Here is an 18,149-nt window from a genome sequence, read left to right as displayed (position 1 = left end):
AAGGGTGTGACTGTAAATGAGGGAATGTCTCTGTTGTAATGAAACAATTCCATATTCTGATTATAACAGTGGTTATACAAATCTATTCATGTGATAAAATTTCAAAGTAGTATATACCAAAGGAAAAAAAAAGGACACTATAAAAATTGGTGATATTCTAATGAGGTCTGTAGTTAAGTCAACAGTATTGTACCAATGCCAGTCTTTTCATTTCAAAAATGTACTAGAGTCATGTAAGATGTAATGATTTGGGGAAGCTGGAAAAAGGGTACATGGGAAATTTCTGTACTACTTTTCCAACTTCTTGTGAGTCTTAAATTATTTCAAGATAAGCATTTTAAAAAATAAGGGTGGTGTAGAGATAAGGATTATTCTGGAATTAAAGACAATTAAAAGATAAAATAGGGCTTCCCTGGTGGCACAGTAAGAATCCGCCTGCCAATGCAGGGGACACGGGTTCGAGCCCTGGTCTGGAAGATCCCACATGTTGCAGAGCAACTAAGCCTGTGCACCACAACTATTGAGCCTGCGCTCTAGAGCCCGTGAGCCCCAACTACTGAAGCCCACATGCCTAGAGCCCGTGATCCACAACAAGAGAAGCCACCACAATGAGAAGCCTGTACACTGCAACAAAGAGTAGCCCTCACTCGCTGCAACTAGAGAAAGCTCATGCACAGCAACGAAGACCCAACACGACCAAAAAAAAAGAGATAAAATAACCAGAGACATCAGCAAAAATATATGAGACTTAGGATCTCTGAAAATTCCCTTTCATAAAAGCAACAAAAAACTGGCAAAAAAAAAAGAAAGTCAGAAACAACTTTTTCAGAACTCCTAGAAATTAACCAAAGGCTTTCAACAATCTGGCAAAACTATTCAAGAAAATAGGCTGAATCTTGGTAAGAACAGTAAACTTTGTGGCGTTTTAACTTGCACTGTTTCCATTCTTCCATTTCCAGCTCCACAGTAGACTTATCAGCCAACAGCCCACACTGACAGTGAAAACCAGCAGCCTTGCAGCTACCAGAGGGGCCAGAGCCACTACAAACCCTCTTTACCAAAGAATTACCATTATATGACCTGTCTGCTTGTTCCCATTTGCAAGGCTGTCTTATTTAACTTGACTTGGAGCTTGTCAGTGCAAACGACCTTTTCCCAAGGTGTGTTTTTGGAAAATATTAGAGGCAATTGATCAGTTTCCCAGCTGACTGAGAGGATGATAACAGTTGAAGCAAACAATAAGCTACCCAAAAAACGTGAAAGGAAAAACTGGAGAATGAAATATCCATAGGAGATTTGAACAGCTCTGACATATTTCTGGCAGTCTAGGAAGCAACACGCACATTAGGGCTGTGTGCATACCCGGGGCTAAGCACACGCCCAGGGAAGAACTGAGAAGGCCCTAAGTCTCACCTCTGGCTGACTGTGAGGCTCTGTGCAAGCAGGAAGAGAGGGCTTAGGCAGAGCTGTCACCTGCCTGCCTAAGTGTTGACAGGGTACCCAAGACACACACAGCTCTCTGGCAAACACATGGAGACTTATTGGTTCCAGGCATTGAAGAAAATCTGTTCTTTCATTAGCTGACTACAAAGTTAACCAGGTAGATTTCAGGGGCTGCATTAGACAAAGATACAGATTTTAAAGAATTAGTTCAGAAAAGTCACTAAACAACTACAACTACAAGGAACAGCAACAAACCTGGGGAGGGGTGGGAGTCTGATGTTCAGAGTTGCCACATTATATTGGTTGCCTAGAGAGCAACCAATGCGGACTGGAGGGATGTTACCAAGAACAAATGACACAGAGATCTATAGGTCCACCTTTATTCAGAGCTTTTCTATACGTTTGGTGGAGAGTTTGAAGATGAACTAGTGGCTGGCAGGGAAAACCTAAGCAAACATGAATAGTAGCCTTGTAGTATTGTATTATGTGACTTCTTTTAAAATTCAATTTTTATATCTATTTTTTAGCATCTGGATTTACTTTCTAAATCTACTGTTTTCTAAGATTTCAACTTTTCTTAATGTTTTGTTTTGAATTAGTATTCACGTTTCGAAAGATGTATTGAGAAGTCTCCTTCCTCTAACCTACGCACTACCATCTCTACACAACACCAGTCTATTTCAGTATTTCAGTGAATCTAAGTTGCCAACACTATACAATACACCAATATTTTGTGAATAACTTAAAAATACATTATTTAATGATAGGATATTAACATGCAGTCAATTTAAAGTTACATATTGATTTCAGAGATGCTGACATGCATATGTTTGATCTTACTTGTATCACAGCATGTTCTGTATGGTTTTGGTTTTGTTTCTTTTAAAATTTTTGTTCACTTTTTTCATTTCCACCCTCTATGCCTACACTGTTTTTTAACTGTACTTCATTCTGTGATGGTTTCTTCTAGATCTTTACTGAATTCTGTCCACTCACGTATCATCTCTTTATGTTTTCTCATTTATTCTTGGAAGTCTTTGTATTTCATCCTTGTGTTCTGTTTCATAAAAGTGGTGACTATTTTGTTAAGTAATTTCTATTCACAGTCAAATATTCTGTTATAAATTTCATTTGTTCCCTGTAAATGTTTTTCTGGTGAGTGTTCTCAGTGAACAAACTAGTATATTTTGTTGCTTTTTTCCTACTTTTTAAACTTATTTTCCCATCAATCCTTCTGTTATTACTCTTCGGTAAATGAGTTGGGCTATTCCAAGAAACAGCCATTTACGTGAGACTCCTTGGGCGTGGGAGGGTAGGAAAACTGCTCTTTCAGCTGGCTGCTTTTCACAATCCAAATACTCTCTTCTTTCAGGTGCCACAGAAACAGACTGCCAACTGCAAAAAAAGGCCAGCCTGGGTGCCTGTATGGGGCCCACCCCACAGCTTCTCTGAACCATACTAAGCCCAGGAAAGAGTCTACAACAGCCCCTCCTCACCCAAGTTTCTGCACGTTTTTCTCACAAGGGATAAACTTTTGTATTGATACATCACAGTGTGCTCTTCACCTTCATGAACTACTTTTTTTCTACCACTTTAAAAATAACTCCATATGCTACTTTGTTTAAAAAAAAAATCTTAAACAACTGAAAATAAGTGTATTACGTTTGCAAATTTAATATCTGGTGTTGGCAAGAATGTGCAGGAAATGGGAACACATAGCTTGTAAGCATGTAAAAAGGTAGAGTGATTGGAAATCAGAATTTAAACCGCACGTTTACTTTGACCCATCAATGCTACTTCCAGAAATCTATCCCTGAGAAATGTCTGCAACGAGGCTCAATGATAGATAATGAGATTCACTGTAGTAATGTTTATTACAGTGATAAATGGAAATAACTTAAATGTTCATTAATTGAGGACTTAATTATGGCACCAGCCTATCTGGGAACAGCACACAGTACAGGAATACAGTCTCCTTTTCTGGTTTTGTACTTTCCTGACCTCTAAAGATGGTTATGTCCTAAGGTGTGGTCCTTGTACCACTTCTCTATTTATACTCACTGTCAATGGGAGCTTTTCCACTCTCAAGGTGTTAAAGCATACATACAACATACCTTAGAGATAATGCAGGCTTGGCTCCAGACCACTGCAATAAAATGAATATCGCAATAAAGCGAGTCACACAAAGTGTTTGGTTGCTCAGTGCATGTAAAAGTTATGTTTACACTATACTGTAGTCTATTAAGTGTGTAACAGCATTATGCCTGAAAAAACACAATATACATGCCTTAATTGTAAAAAATACTTTTTTGCTATAAAAAGCTAACCATCATCTGAGCCTTCAGGGAATCACAGCAGTGACATCAGAAATCACTGATTACAGATCACTATAGCGGATATAACAATAATGAAAAAGTCTGAAATACGGTGAAAATTACCAAAATGTGACATAGAGACACAAAGTGGGCAAATGCTGGAAAAAAAAAAAAGGCACTGATAGAGTTGCTTGATGTAGGGCTGCCATAAACCTGCAATTTGTAAAAAATGCAGTATCTGTGAAGCACCATAAAACAAGGTATGCCAGTACCTGCTTTAATTCCCAAATCTTAATCAGCAGCATGGACCTCCATCTTCAATTCCAGAATTGTATATACTTCAGAAATATATACCCAGCTATGCACGTGACACCTCCACTTGGGTGTGTTTAACCACTTGGATATCTCAAAATAAAATATCTAAAAGTAAACTCCTGATTTCCCCCTTGCTATTTCTCACTGCAGAAAGGGTAATTCCTTATCTGTAGTTGCTCAGGCCAAAATTGGTAGCTATCATTGCCTCCTTCCCCTTCTCTCCACTCAGAAAATTCTGACAGCTGTACCTTCAATACATATTGAGAATCTGAACTCTTCTGAAGACTTTTACTACCTCCATGCTGGTCCAAGCCACTAAGAGAGTCTGAGGTTTTATCATCTCCTACTTGGTCTCACTGCTTCCACTCTTGTCTTCTTTCAGTTGATTCTCAGCACAGCAGCCAGAGCAATCCTTTTAGAAATAAGTCAAATCATGTCACTCCTATGCCTTAGCCCTCGGATGGCACTCCTGTCTCACTCAAAATAAAATCCAAAGGATTTTGAATGGCCCACAAAGCCCTGTATACGTAATCTGGCTCTCATTGTTATCTCTGAACCATTTTGTACAACCCTGCCCCTCATTCTAGGCTGCTCTCCCTTGCTGCTCCTTGTTTATTCCTAATATACAGACAGTGCTTACTTCACACAACACTGATATGTGTGACTTTCACATACATACGTGTAACTGTATTCCCCCAGTCCCCCACCAACACTGTTCGAATTTCAGTTACTACAGTATAATTATTAACTGTGAGTAACTTCATAAAGTGCAAACTTTGCTACTAGCTCTTCGGTCCACAAATCGCTCTGTAACTTACAGACATGCACATCACTTCTTTCGAAGTATGTCGTTGACTGGTTGATTACTGCACATCTACTTCTCGGTTCATGCAGACAGCGAAGTGTGTAGTTGTGCTGTCTAGTTTCCTAGTGATAAACCCAGGTGAAATTTTACAAAAATGAACGACTGACAGAGAACTGGCCAACAGCGATGAAAATGCAGGAAAAAATGTGATAAATCTAGAAGTAAAATGGGATGTGATTAGAAGATCTGGAAATGGCAACAGCAAAGATAATTTAGGATGAGACCTAGGCTTGTATGAAGCTATGGCTTGGACCACACTGAGAAAGTCCAATGAATATAAAAAAGGTGGTAAAGTCATTTTACTGTAAGCCACTATAGTGAAACGGAGTATTTACTTCCATTCTGGATTAAAGACTGTAAAAAAACCCCACAACAACCCAATCACTCAGACCAAAGTGTTGAATTAACTGCCACATTGAAAGAAGATGGAAATTACAGGGAGGATTAAAAAAACCAAAAAACCAAAGCCTTTTACAGCCAATAAAGGCTGGATTCATTTTTTCAATAGTCAGCATTAATTTGATTAATGTAAGCTATCTGGTGAAACTGCTAGCACAGATAAAGATGCTGCTGTGGAATGTGCACCCAGATTCCAAGGATTAGTTAAGGAAGATGGTTTGATAAAAGGATAAAGATGTCCCTGGAAGTGATGCTGGTAACAACCTCACATTAAAGGAACTTCTGGAAATAATTTACAACACTGAAAAGACAAAGGATAGGGACTTCACTGGTGGCACAGTGGTTAAGAATCCGCCTGCCGGACTTCCCTGATGGAGTAGTGGTTAAGAATCCACCTGCCAATGCAGGGGACAAGGGTTTGAGCCCTGGTCCGGCAAGACCTCACAGGCCGTGGAGCAACTAAGCCCATGCGCCACAACTACTGAGTCCCGTGTGTCACAGCTACTGAAGCCCACACACCTAGAGCCCGTGCTCCGCAACGAGAGAAGCCACCGCAATGAGAAACCCGCGCACCACAACGAAGAGTAGCCCCCACTCGCCGCAACTAGGAAAGCCTGCGCACAGCAACGAAGACCCAACACAGCCAAAAAATAATAAATAAATAAATAAATTCTTAAAAAAAAAAAACCCGCCTGCCAATGCAGGGGACACGGGTTTGATCCCTGGTCTGGGAAGACCCCACACGTCGTGGAGCAACTAAGCCCATGTGCCACAACTACTGAGCCCACGTGCCACAACTACTGAAGCCCACACTCACAGTAATGAAGACCCAATGCAGCCAAAAGAAAAAAAAGATAGGATAAAATGTCAGGGCAGACCCAAACTTAGAAAGGAGTATGACAATTCACTGAAGCATAGAAGGACTCTTGCGCTGTATCGTAAGTTATTCAATGTGAATAAGGGAAACATTGTTCCAACTACAGTCGTCCCTCAATACCCACCCCTGCAGATACCAAAATCCATGGATACCTGTGGATGCTCGAGATGTGGAACCCTTACATACAGAGGGCCAACTGTACTCTTGATTAGCTTTTATTTATTTATTCTTTTTTGGCTATGCTGCGCAGCTTGTGGGATCTTTGTTCCCGACCAGGGTTTGAACCTGGGCCCTCAGCAGTGAAAGCGTGAAGCCCTAACCCCTGGACTGCCAGGGAATTCCCACTTGATTAGCTTTTAGAAAGAAATAAAACACTTAATTCTCAGCGTTTCTGATGTTCAAATTACAGTGTACTAAGTAAATTTTAGTTTTACTATGTTTTTCATTTCCCTACACATTTTAACTGACAGTTAAGAGAGTTTTTGATATGTTCACAAATGTTTTTAAGGTCACAGAACAATTATAAATAACCATGCACAGTTTCCGTTTATGTGGTTATTTGCACATTCCTGCACTAATGTACAAAGTGGTGACTGCAAATACTCCTACCTCAAAGTCTTAGTCCCTGCTCTTTCCTCTGCCTGACACAGTCTGACATCAGGGAGCATGTGGCTTATTCCTCCATGCTCTTAAAGCCTCTGCTCAGAGAGGCCTTTCTATAAGTCATCACCCCTTCCTCCCATCACTTATATTCCATTTACACTGTTTTCTTTTTCTTCACATATTTATTATTTCTCTACACTCACTAGATAGTAAGCTTAAGGAGAATGGACACTTTCAGTCACTCTTATATCCCCAGATTCTAAAATGATACTTGGCACACATATGGTATTCATAAATATTTTTTTGAAGTTTTATGAAGAAGTAGATATAAATATATTAACATGGCAAGCTATTACAGATATAAGTATAAAATGCAGTATATAAAACAATCAACAAAATCCTGTTTTTAAGAATCTATCAATCTATCTACACGTGTATGTAGAAAAAGATGTGGAAAGATGCTTAACAAAACTTTAACCAATCAATATTACTCTGCGGGAGTGCGACTGGAGGGGGGGTGGAGAATAGGACGATTTTCTCTTTATACCTTAAATATTTTTATATTGTCTCATTTTCTTTTCCAAAATATTACTTTTAGAATCAAGGAGATAAAGAGTAAAGAAAACAGAATGCATTAACTATTGTCACGATGCCATTTTCAATAGCAACAATAACTGGGTGTTTACTGTGAGGCAGGCTCTGTTCTAAGTGGTTTCAATACACAAGGAGCCTAGGAGGCAGGTGCTGTAAGTATGCCCACTTCATAAATGAGGTAAATAACGGTCAGAGAGGCTGAGAAACGTGTCCAGATCTCATAGCTAGAAAATGGTTCTTTCAGATGCACACACTAGTGGTTCTTTTTAGAGGCAAATGATGTGAAGTCTGCGACATGTATTAGACTTTTCTGTCCTCAATGATGTGCTCACCCTGCAGGCCTAGGCGACCCAGACGTACTCCGCATAGAGCTCTCCACTCGAGGGCTAGCCACTTCAGGAGGCTGAGGAGGAATGAGGGTTTTCCGAACTGCCATTCTGAAAGAGTAAAGAGACAAACCCAGACGGCATTAAAGGATAAGAACTACACATTTGCTAAGTGTACCTATGGCTAGGTATTTTTTAATGGATTTTCAAATTTTACCAAAGTAATGAAGGCAGATTATTTAAAAAACCAAATAGTACTAAAACGCTTTTAATAACATACAGCAGATCCCTTCCCCCTGCCTCCCCACTTCCTGCCTGTCTCTCTTCAGGAAGCAACCATTGCGACTCTTTTACCTGCTTCTTCTACCTTCTACCTACATATCTCCTTTGTACTTAATATTAAAATTTAGGGACTTCCCTGGTGGTGCAGTGGTTAAGAATACGCCTGCCAATGCAGGGGACACGGGTTCAATCCCCGATGCTGCAGAGCAACTAAGCCCATGTGCCACAAGTACTGAGTCTGCTCTAGAGCCCACGAGCCACAACTACTGAGCCCACACGCCACAACTACTGACGCCCTCGCACCTAGAGCCTGTGCTCCGCAACGAGAAGTCACCGCGATGAGAGGGCCGCACACTGCAATGAAGAGTAGCCCCCCCTCACCACTAGAGAAAGTCCACACGCAGCAATGAAGACCCAGCGCAGCCAAAAAAAATAAATATATAAAACATAAATAAATAATAAAAAAATTTAAAAATAAAATAACATTTAAATCTGTTTAGCAGTTACAATCATTATTGTACCTATGTATTTATATTGACCTGAGGAACTGAGTGAAAACAGTTGATCAAGGTAGCTAGTGATCAACTGTGTCACGCAGTAGAGAGGCCACACGTGGCTCCGACTGACCACTAACTACTGGAGCTTAGCAATGTGGAAGTCATAAGTGATCTTGGCACATTTAGTTTTGGCGGAGTGGTGCAAGCAAATGCTAGAAGAGTCCGTCTGAGACGAAACGGCTAGAACATACCACTTTGCAATGCCTAACTGTGAATGGATCCAGACACTGATTGTAAGACTGCTAACATCTCAAAAAGGTTGACTTCCACACAGCATACTTCTCCTGATAAAAAGACTAAACCACCAACTTAGGAAGGAGTCTTGCCAAAAGGGGAGAAAAAGTGAAGTTCACCAAGCCTTTAGATTCAAGTAACAACTTAGAGAAAATGTGGAGGAGAGAATAACAAGTGAAACCAGACAATGGGGGCAGGGGGTTGGATTGTGTTCCCTAATATGACCCATCCGAGTCCTAACCCCTGCTACTCGCGAATGTAAAAAAAATAGGGTCTGTGCCAACGTAATTAAGTAGATAAGATCATTCTAGACTTAGGGCAGGTCCTAAATCCAATGATCGGTAACCTTTCAACAGAAAGGAGAGGGAGATTTGAGACACGCAGACACAGAGGGAAGGCCATGTGGATATGGAAGCAGAGGTTGGAGTGGTGCATCCACAGGCCAAGCAACACAAAGGACCGCCAAGAGCCACCAGAAGCTGGAAGAAGGGCACGGTGTGGATCCTCCCTGAGAGTGTTCAGAAGGAACCAACCCTGCCGACGTGTTGATTTCAGACTTCTAGTCATCAGAACTGTGAGAATAAACTTTTGTTGTTTTAAGCCACCAAACTTGTGGTAATTTGTTATAGCAGCCCTAGGGAACTAACAGAATGGGGATGCAATTGACAAATTCAGGGAGAGAGTTGGGAGGGGAGAGGAAAACTCTACAGGACAAAAGACCAAGTTTCTTCAACAGACAAACTGCAAGGAAAAAAGAAATGGAGGTAACATATATTAGAAGAGTCTTAATAGACATATCGACCAATCGTAATGTGTGTACCTTATCAGAATACAGACTCAAATAAATAATATAACAAAACAAAATTTGTGACATTTGAGATCACTGGAAGTTTGAACAATGACTAAATATTTGATAACATTATGGGGTTATAACATTTTTTTAAAGTATGTATTTCAATAAACACATGCTGAAATATATACAAATATATACAAACAAAATGATGTGTTCCCTATGATTTGCTTCAAAATAATATGGCGGAAAGTGGTGGAAAGGCATACAGATAAACCATGAACTGATAAGTTAATAACTGAAGTTGAATGATGGATATAAATTCAGATGTTCAAATCTGTATTATGTTTAAACCTTCCACAATAAAAAGTAAGAAATAAACAAAAAAGCAAGACCACTCAATCCCCCATTCCTCAGTACAAACAAGCCCTCCAAACCCCTAAAGAGATACACTACTATAAACCCACAGAATGACCAAACTTAAAAAAGAGTGCCAAATAACAAGCGTCGATGATGATGAAGGCAAGGACCCCACTGCTGGTGAGAGTGTAAATGGGTACAAACACCTGGACAAACTGCTGGCATTACCTGCTGGAGCTGAAAATGAGCACAGCCCACAGCCCAGCAAATCCCCTCCGAGGTACATAACAGCACTGCATTTATGGATGCATCAAAGGTGATGCACAAAGATGTTCGGGGTAACATTATGGCCCTCAACTGGAAATAACCCAAATATCCATGGTTAAACTATGGTATTCTCAGACAAGGGCATTTTATATAACCATAAAAAAAGTTACAATTATATGCAGTAACATGGATCAATCTCCCAAAATCAAGTGAAAGAAGATGGACCCACACAAAAAATGTGTATGATTCTACGGGAGCTCAAAAAGAGGCAAAACAAATCCATAGGGTAAAAAGAAAAACTGAAAAAAAAAAAAAAAAGAAAAGAAAAACTGGTTAGTAATCTTTGGGAGAAAGTGCTGGTAATGTCCTGTTTCTTAACCGATACAGCAGTTATACGTTTGTGCTGACTCATTACACTGTACATACGTTATCTGTGCAGTTTTCTATACTTCAGTGAAAGTGCTGAAAGAAAGAGAGACTGGAAGAAGTGGGGCTAGCAAACAGAGACAACGCCTTCATTTTCATTGCAAACAGGAGCAAAAAAATGGGGCAGAGAGTGGAGCAAAGTGGAAGAAATGATAACAAGTTTATACTTGTTTATGTGAAGGATCCACTAACAAGAAAAAACTGATGGAGGAGAGAGGCACAAGAGCTGGAGCAGTTCTCACGGAGGTGAGACGGGCGGCAGTCAGGCGCTCTGGAGAGACGCCCTGAGAGCTCAGCTCTGAGTGATGAGCCCACCACTGAGAGATGGAGGCGGAGCTGGAGACAGAGGCAGGCAGGCAAGCATGTGACAGCTAGCTTGTGAACTTCTCTTCTGTGTGTTTCCATTTTCTCAAGAACGTAGCAGAAAGAAAAAAGTAGGTGGGCACATTCATTAGCTACAAGTGAACGCGGGAGAGGAGGCGTGGAAGTCTGGAAAGGAGCAGAGGTACACGGGTGTCTGGAGGAATGGCCAAGGAAAGCAGACTGTGCTGGTCCGCTGGGAGATCCCAGGCGAGGTGTGTGAGGTTAAGGCGGACGAGGCAACACTCTGCTGCACACAGGCAAGCGGCACAACACAAATTAAGCAGAACACTGGATTTTAACTCTGACTTTGACAAAGTGAAGAGGATGACAGGGAAGTTGAGGCTGCACGCAAGGAAATGACTGCAGCGCACCACAGACTCTGAACCAGGGAGGGCAGACAAAGGGGCCAGGAAAGGCAGTGAGGAAAAGTGAAAGGGTGGTAAGGACCAATAGACTGAAGGCTCCCAACTGGGTCTTGTTGGGAGCCGCTGCCAGGGACGTGGAAAGAGAGGCGGGCTGTGGGACCCTAGGGTACAGAAAAAGCTGCTGAACTTTTGTGCCGTGGAGTGCTAGCGCTCATGGGTGTGCCCTGCTGAGGGAGGGCGGATGCAGAGGATGCATTCAAGCAACTGAGAGGCCAGAGAGCTGGGAAATCATTTCTGTTTACATTAAAGTTGAAGATGGTATGACACAGCCAGACACTATGTACCTTCTGAAGGACAAACACAGACCCCAAATCAAACATGAATCTGTCCCACAAGGTAGCCACCAGCCACATGGGGCTACTAAGCACTTGAAAGGTGACAAGTGCAACTGATGAGCATGATTTTTAACAATATTTCATTTAAACTAATTTGAATTTAAAAACTGGTACTTGATTCAGTTACTGGAAAACTTTTCAGTGTGTCTGGATTAAGCTGGCTATGTGAAACTACTTTTTCAATTGCAAATTTTATGAAATCTAAATACAGGCCAGGAAGCATGTCCACTGTTGAGAAGGATGGGCCTGAAAGTGGCAGTGAGGCCCAAAGAGGACAGCCACCCCACCTCCAGGCCCAGTGACAGGATGGAATGGGGAGGGAGAGACAGCCACCACCCTGGGGAGAGTCGAGGAAGTCGAGACCCCGAAGAAGAGCCAGGTTCCAATTAAAGCAAGAAGCCATGCTCAGAGAAGAGGTCAGGCCACAGGGGACTGAGATGATGACGGACGATCTCAGAGGGCACAGCAGAAGGGACTTTGGAGGTGACGAAGCATGGGAGAAGGGCCAGATCTCATTTTGTCCAGTGCTGTGAAACTTCAAAATATTTTACCTTGGTGCCAGTTTGTATCCATTGCCATCTACCGTACCAAGCATTTCATGGTTCGTTAAAATAGGAAACTCTTACCCTTCGGTTTTGGTGATTTTCTATGAATTATTTTTAAGTCCTCCTCTTCTCTTCTCTGATCTGTCTTGCTGAAACCCCATCACATGGAGGCAGGATCTCCTGAACTGGTGCTTTAAATTTTGGGTCTTTTCTCTCCTATTCTCTATCTCTTTGTCTTTTTGCTCTACTTTTGAGAGATTTCCTCAATTTTACTTTTCAAGTTTTCTACTGAGTTTTTGATTTCTGGACACATTCTTGTTCTCGGAATGTTCCTTTTGTGGAGCACGGCCTTGCTGTTTCATGGATGCAGTTTTCATTTGTCCTTTGAAGATGGTACTGACAGTGTCTCTCTCTGTTCATGTGTTCTTATGTTTTGTTTTTAGTTTTATTCTCCTTGCCTAGCCTCTGCATCTTCCGAGCTGCTTTTTTCAGTGTGTTCGCTGTGGCTTCTATCTTGCATTGTTAGAAGAACCCTCAGATACCTGACATGCTTGGCTGCACGCTCATGAGGAGGAGTGGGGGGACTAAAAAGCCGGTTGGAAGCTCTGAGCTTGTGGCGGGGCTTGTTTACTTTAAGGGCAATCGGAGCCCTGTCCTTAGTGTCCTTAAACCCCTACTGTTGGTATCCTTAGCTCTTTCCCCTCGGGCTGGAACGGACCCTAGAAGCAGAGTACAGTTGTCTTCTCACTTTCTGTCAACAGTTAAATTCAGCTGCCAGGGTCGTGTCAGCCACGAGGGAGAAGTCTCAGCACTCCGCACAGGCTTGGTCCCCTAATCCATTTTTGGTACAGCACCATGCCCTTCACTGTGCTGGCTAATCCAGGTGGGTACCCCCAGTTCTTCCCGCTCCTGGTCCTTTTGAAGATTCACAATTTAAACAAGGATGGTTCTCAGCGCTCTTCTCTGCAGACTTAACGTTCACCTTTTTCACAGCTAAGGGAGCGAGTGAGCACTTGCCTATTTGCTTTCCAGCTTCAAAGACTTGTTGCTGTTGTGTCTTCTCCTATTCTCCCCACCTCTGTGTGTTTATAATCTTTTTTTAAAAAAATATTTATTTATTTACTTACCCACTTACTTATTTTTGGCCATACTGTGTGGCTTGTGGGATCTTAGTTCCCCAACCAGAGATGGAACGTGCGCCCTTGGCAGTGAAAGCGTGGCGTCCTAACCACTGGACCACCAGGAAATTCCCTACAGTCTTTTTAAAAAGCCTCTTACTATAAGTTCTGTAGGGTTTTGAGAGGAAGAGAAATTTAGAAGTGCATATTCAATCTGCCATCTTAACTACAAGCTCTGCCTTGTGTTTTCATTAATATGGTTACTGTGTCATGGACTGACTTAGTATTAAGACAGAGACTCTGGTCTCTGTTATGGCAGAGCACATACCTTCCCACCTATGACCCACCAACTCAGAAGCTTATATGACAACACAGAACACTATTTGCTACTAAATATGACCCTTAATACACTTGGGAGACTGCTTGCCCCGAGCAACAATTCATTTAGGACAACGAGGAAAAAATACACAGCACACATTACTGTGCCTAGCTAGACAAGCCTGAAGAGTTCACTTCAAGCTACTTTAGGGGTTCTAGGGTTAAACTCTCAGAACCAGAGAGAACTCCTAAAAGTACGTAATATGCAACACATGCTTACAAATTGACACCCAACTGACTCCTGGATTCTTACCATCCTGCAGTCTGAGCTTGGCCAGGCTCTACTGAATAACCCGGCGGTCAAGTTATTTTGGAGGAAATTGAGTTTGCTATCAGCACTGGATTACTGCCTACTGTTTACACCAATTACTTCTAGAATTAGCGGTGTCCTTTGGCACTTCTGGATCTACTCACCCATCTGTGGCAGGTTTCTTCCGGAGTATACTTGGCCGTGGGGACGAGCCCTGGGCTGGAGCGTTGGTGCTCGCACTCTGGCTGTGAGTCTGCACCACAGTTGTTGCTGCTGGAGCAGCACTGAATGGGTTGCTAAGAGGGTTGGCTACAATTGTGGCTCCATCTGCCAACACCACTGCTGGAGGACAGGAAAGAGCAATGAAGAGAAGGAAACGGAAGTAACATCACTAAAATGTCACGTAAGACAAAAAACAACGATCAGACCACCACAATCAAGAGTATCCATGTTAGGACTGTCCAATTTCAAGAAGATGAGGGATAAGGACAAAAGCAGATGGCAAATTGGGGAGGTTACAAAGTCTACTGATGCACGATTAAGAACGTCTTTTCTTTGCTCTACAATCATAATTACTAATAAGTGAGATGAGATACATAAAGTATACAGTATACTGCAAGAAATGTTCTGCTACAGTTTTTTGGTGAAATACCACCACCTCTCAATTCCTAATAATCGTACCAACATTCCAGTCTATCTTTACAGCTTTACAAACAACTCCAAAAAAAATCTTAGGGAATTTCCTGGGGGTCCAGTGCTTAGGACTCTGCACTTCCACTGCCAGGGCCCAGGTTCAATCCCTGGTCGGGGAACTAAGATCCCGCAAGCCACGCAGCACGACCAAAAGGTAAAAAAGAAAATGAAAATCTTGAAATGGAATGAGAACACTAGTCTTATAAGGTGAATGTACTCCCTCAACTAAGAGCTCTTTTAGAACGCTTCTCCCCATGTGCAAGCGCACGTTAGGCTGTTTATGTACGTAGTTTCTAATGCTTACAAAGACCCTGACAGGTAAGTTCTAAGCAACTCATGTTACAAAGAGAAAATTAAGGCCTAGCGAGCTTACCTGAGACCACAAAGCCAGCAAGTGGCAGAACCATGATTCAAACCCTGTGTACCTTTTCCCTCCACGCCAACTTCCATGTAAAAAATTAAAATTACCTGAAGTCTTTCCTTCAGGCTGAGGCTGCTGGGTCCCTATTGGTGCAGGCTGAAGTCCTTGGGTGCTGATTGGGGTTGCTGAGTGAATGCCCTGTGTGCCTATGGGGGCTGGCTGGATCCCTGGGGTCCCAATGGGAGCTGGCTGGATGCCCTGTGTACTGATGGGGGCTGGCTGGATCCCTTGGATATGTCGAGCGTGGGATGCATCCACTGTCATCAACTGCATGGGGTTCAGGTGGACTGTGGACGCCACCCCGACTCCAGTCTGAGCCGTGATGGCAGAGTTTGGAGCCTGAGCTGAAACTAAAAATGATGCAAAAAGTGACAAAAATGTTAGCTTTGATTGGCACAGTCCACATAAGGAGAAAAACACTCAAATTAAAACAATTTTTCCACTGTTCAAGATCTAAACTCTCAGTTAAAAAAAAAAAGTGCTACGTAAACTCTATACGTTGAGGCTTCCCCCCCACTACTTGCACCAATTTGATACGATCTCTGCAGATTGCTAGAAATAGCATTAAAATGAGAAAAAAGCAATCCTTTATTAAAAGCCAAATGTGAGCCAGGCAACTATGTAAGTAATTAATATAAAACTTCTGAGATACATCCATGCCTCCAGGTCAAGAATCTTTGCTTTAATTGATAGAACCACTATCACAGGCACTTCTGAAATACAGTAGTTGCGGATTTTAAATTCCAAAATATGCACTGAAGAGAGAAGTAACTTGTCCTTTTATCTATCAGGCAAACATATCATCTGTGTATATTAAAAACAAACAAAACTGAAAACAAAAACATTCCCAGGAAGCGACAAAAAAAAGAAGGGATTTCTCACTGTTTGTGGAAAGAAAACAAACAAACAAAAGACTTTTCTTCTCAGTCATCAAAACAATCTGGAAAAAGATATACGTATCCCCATGTTCACTGCAGCATTATTTAGAATAGCCAAGATATGGAAACAATCTGTGTCCATTAGTGGATGAATGGATAAAAAAGATACAGTATGTATATCCATACACACATAATGGAATATTACTCAACCATTAAAAAAGAAAAACCCGAAATACTGCCATTTGTGACAACATGGATGGACCTAAAGGGTATTATGCTTAGTGAAATAAGTCACAAAGAGAATGACAAATACCATATGATCTCACTTATATATGGAATCTAAAATGCAGAAAACAAAAATAAACCAAGCTCTTGGATACAAAGAACAGACTGGTGGGTGCCATAGGCAGGGGTGGAGAGTGGGCGAAATGGGTAAAGGTGGCCAAAAGGTACAAACTTCCAGTTATAAGATAAATAAGTCATGGGGACGTAATGTACAGCATGACGACTATAGTTAGCAATACTGTATTGTATATTTGGAAGTTGCTAAGAGATTAGATCTTAAAAGTTCTCATCACAAGAAAAACAATCTTTAACTGGACGGTGACAGATGTTAACTAGACTTGTGGTGATTATTTTGCAATATATATAAACATTGAATCATTAGGCTGTACATGTGAAACTAATATATGTCAATTACCTCAATTTTTAAAAAACAATCTAACTGAATATGTTTTATAAACCAAAGAGATAAAGGTTTAAATTATTATTATGCATAAGAAAAGTATAGTGAAAAGTTACTATGTGTAAATTTATAGTCATGGCTATATTGTAATTCTTCCTTTGTAAAATATATACACACACAATTTCCAGAGCATTATAGCTTCTTCCTGAAAAGTGTATCTGTGCTATTTCTGTTAAATAACAGTTTTTGGTCATTTGCCTGCTGTTGAACCTGCAGTCTAGTCACCACTCCAAGCCTTTTTAAGATCCAACCTTATTTCACACTTTGTGTTCTCACTCACACTATGTTCCTGCCCAAACCAAACCACTCTGTTCTGACCACATACTCCAGCTAATACTTTATTCACAGACAGAAATGTGCTTTTCTCCAAACCCACTACGGCTCTGCCCTATACTTTCTGAAAGATGCTTTCCAAATGTCACTTCCTTCAGGAAATCACTCCTGACCTCCAACCCTACCTTCTCAAGTGGACATAACCTCTTACCTCAGAAGCAGCATGGCTTTGCTCAAGCCCCTCTTTTAAGATTTAGCATATTATAATATCTCTTCATGTCTAATCTTCCTACTAGGCTCTAAGCTTGTTGAAAGCTGTTTAAAAGTCAACTTTAAAAATAGAGCCTAGCATAGGAGCCTTAACCAGGACCTTACAAAAAAGTAGGGTTTCAATAAATATTCAATAGGATACTGTAAGCTGGTTACTAAATCATTTTTTCATTTGTGTCCATCCATGTTTAGATTCACATGTCTGAGAAATAATATATTACCTCTCATCTGCACCAACAATGACAGTTTGATCCTGGAAGAAATAAAGTATTGAACGTACTATTCATTTTTCTGTGTTAGTATCTATCAGGGCTACAGCAGTGATGAAAGAAGAATAATGTAGAGAAACAGACGACTGGCAGGATCCCCAACACTTCAGACAGTGCTCTTATGATGGATTTTTACAATAAAGGTTTATATAGAATGATAGTGTCTGCATAGTTGATTCTAGGTCAAGAGAGACTCTGCGTGCCCTTTTCAGCTGGCTAGCATTCAGAGAAATACACAGTGGTCATGAATGACCTTCTCCATAAAAGCAAAATGACTGCACTGTTATAGAAGTTCTGTTATAGAATCATGTTATAGAGTTCTGTTATAGAACTTCACTGTTATAGAATTCAAGGTAGTAGATGAAGGAGAGAACCTGAAGGCAAGTGCTGTTACTGATAAAGAGACTTAAGAATTTTCAGCAGTTAGTGTAACACACACACACGTGAAATTTACTTCCTAATTGTCAACATGCTTCTATGATACTTTTCGCATCCTACTTTTGGCAACAATCAATTAAACATTATTCTACTTT

General features: G+C 41.2%; 1 protein-coding gene across 3 annotated transcripts in view; it reads right to left on the bottom strand.

Annotated features, from left to right (window-relative positions):
• Positions 1-18,149, bottom strand: part of SAP130 (Sin3A associated protein 130) — a 75,182-nt gene that overhangs the window by 28,647 nt on the left and 28,386 nt on the right. For 2 of the 3 annotated variants that reach the window (XM_082841625.1, XM_082841627.1), the window contains 3 exons: positions 15,229-15,531; positions 14,232-14,409; positions 7,744-7,848 (listed from right to left, as the gene is read on the bottom strand). In XM_082841625.1, the coding sequence (XP_082697751.1) occupies positions 7,744-7,848; positions 14,232-14,409; positions 15,229-15,531 (586 nt within the window). The remainder of the gene's footprint in view (positions 1-7,743; positions 7,849-14,231; positions 14,410-15,228; positions 15,532-18,149) is intronic. The other variant, XM_082841626.1, reaches the window with a different exon arrangement.

This window comes from Leucopleurus acutus, assembly GCF_964270905.1.
Source record: "Leucopleurus acutus genome assembly, chromosome: 6".
NCBI lineage: Eukaryota > Metazoa > Chordata > Mammalia > Artiodactyla > Delphinidae > Leucopleurus > Leucopleurus acutus.
This window is presented reverse-complemented; position numbering and strand designations above follow the sequence as displayed.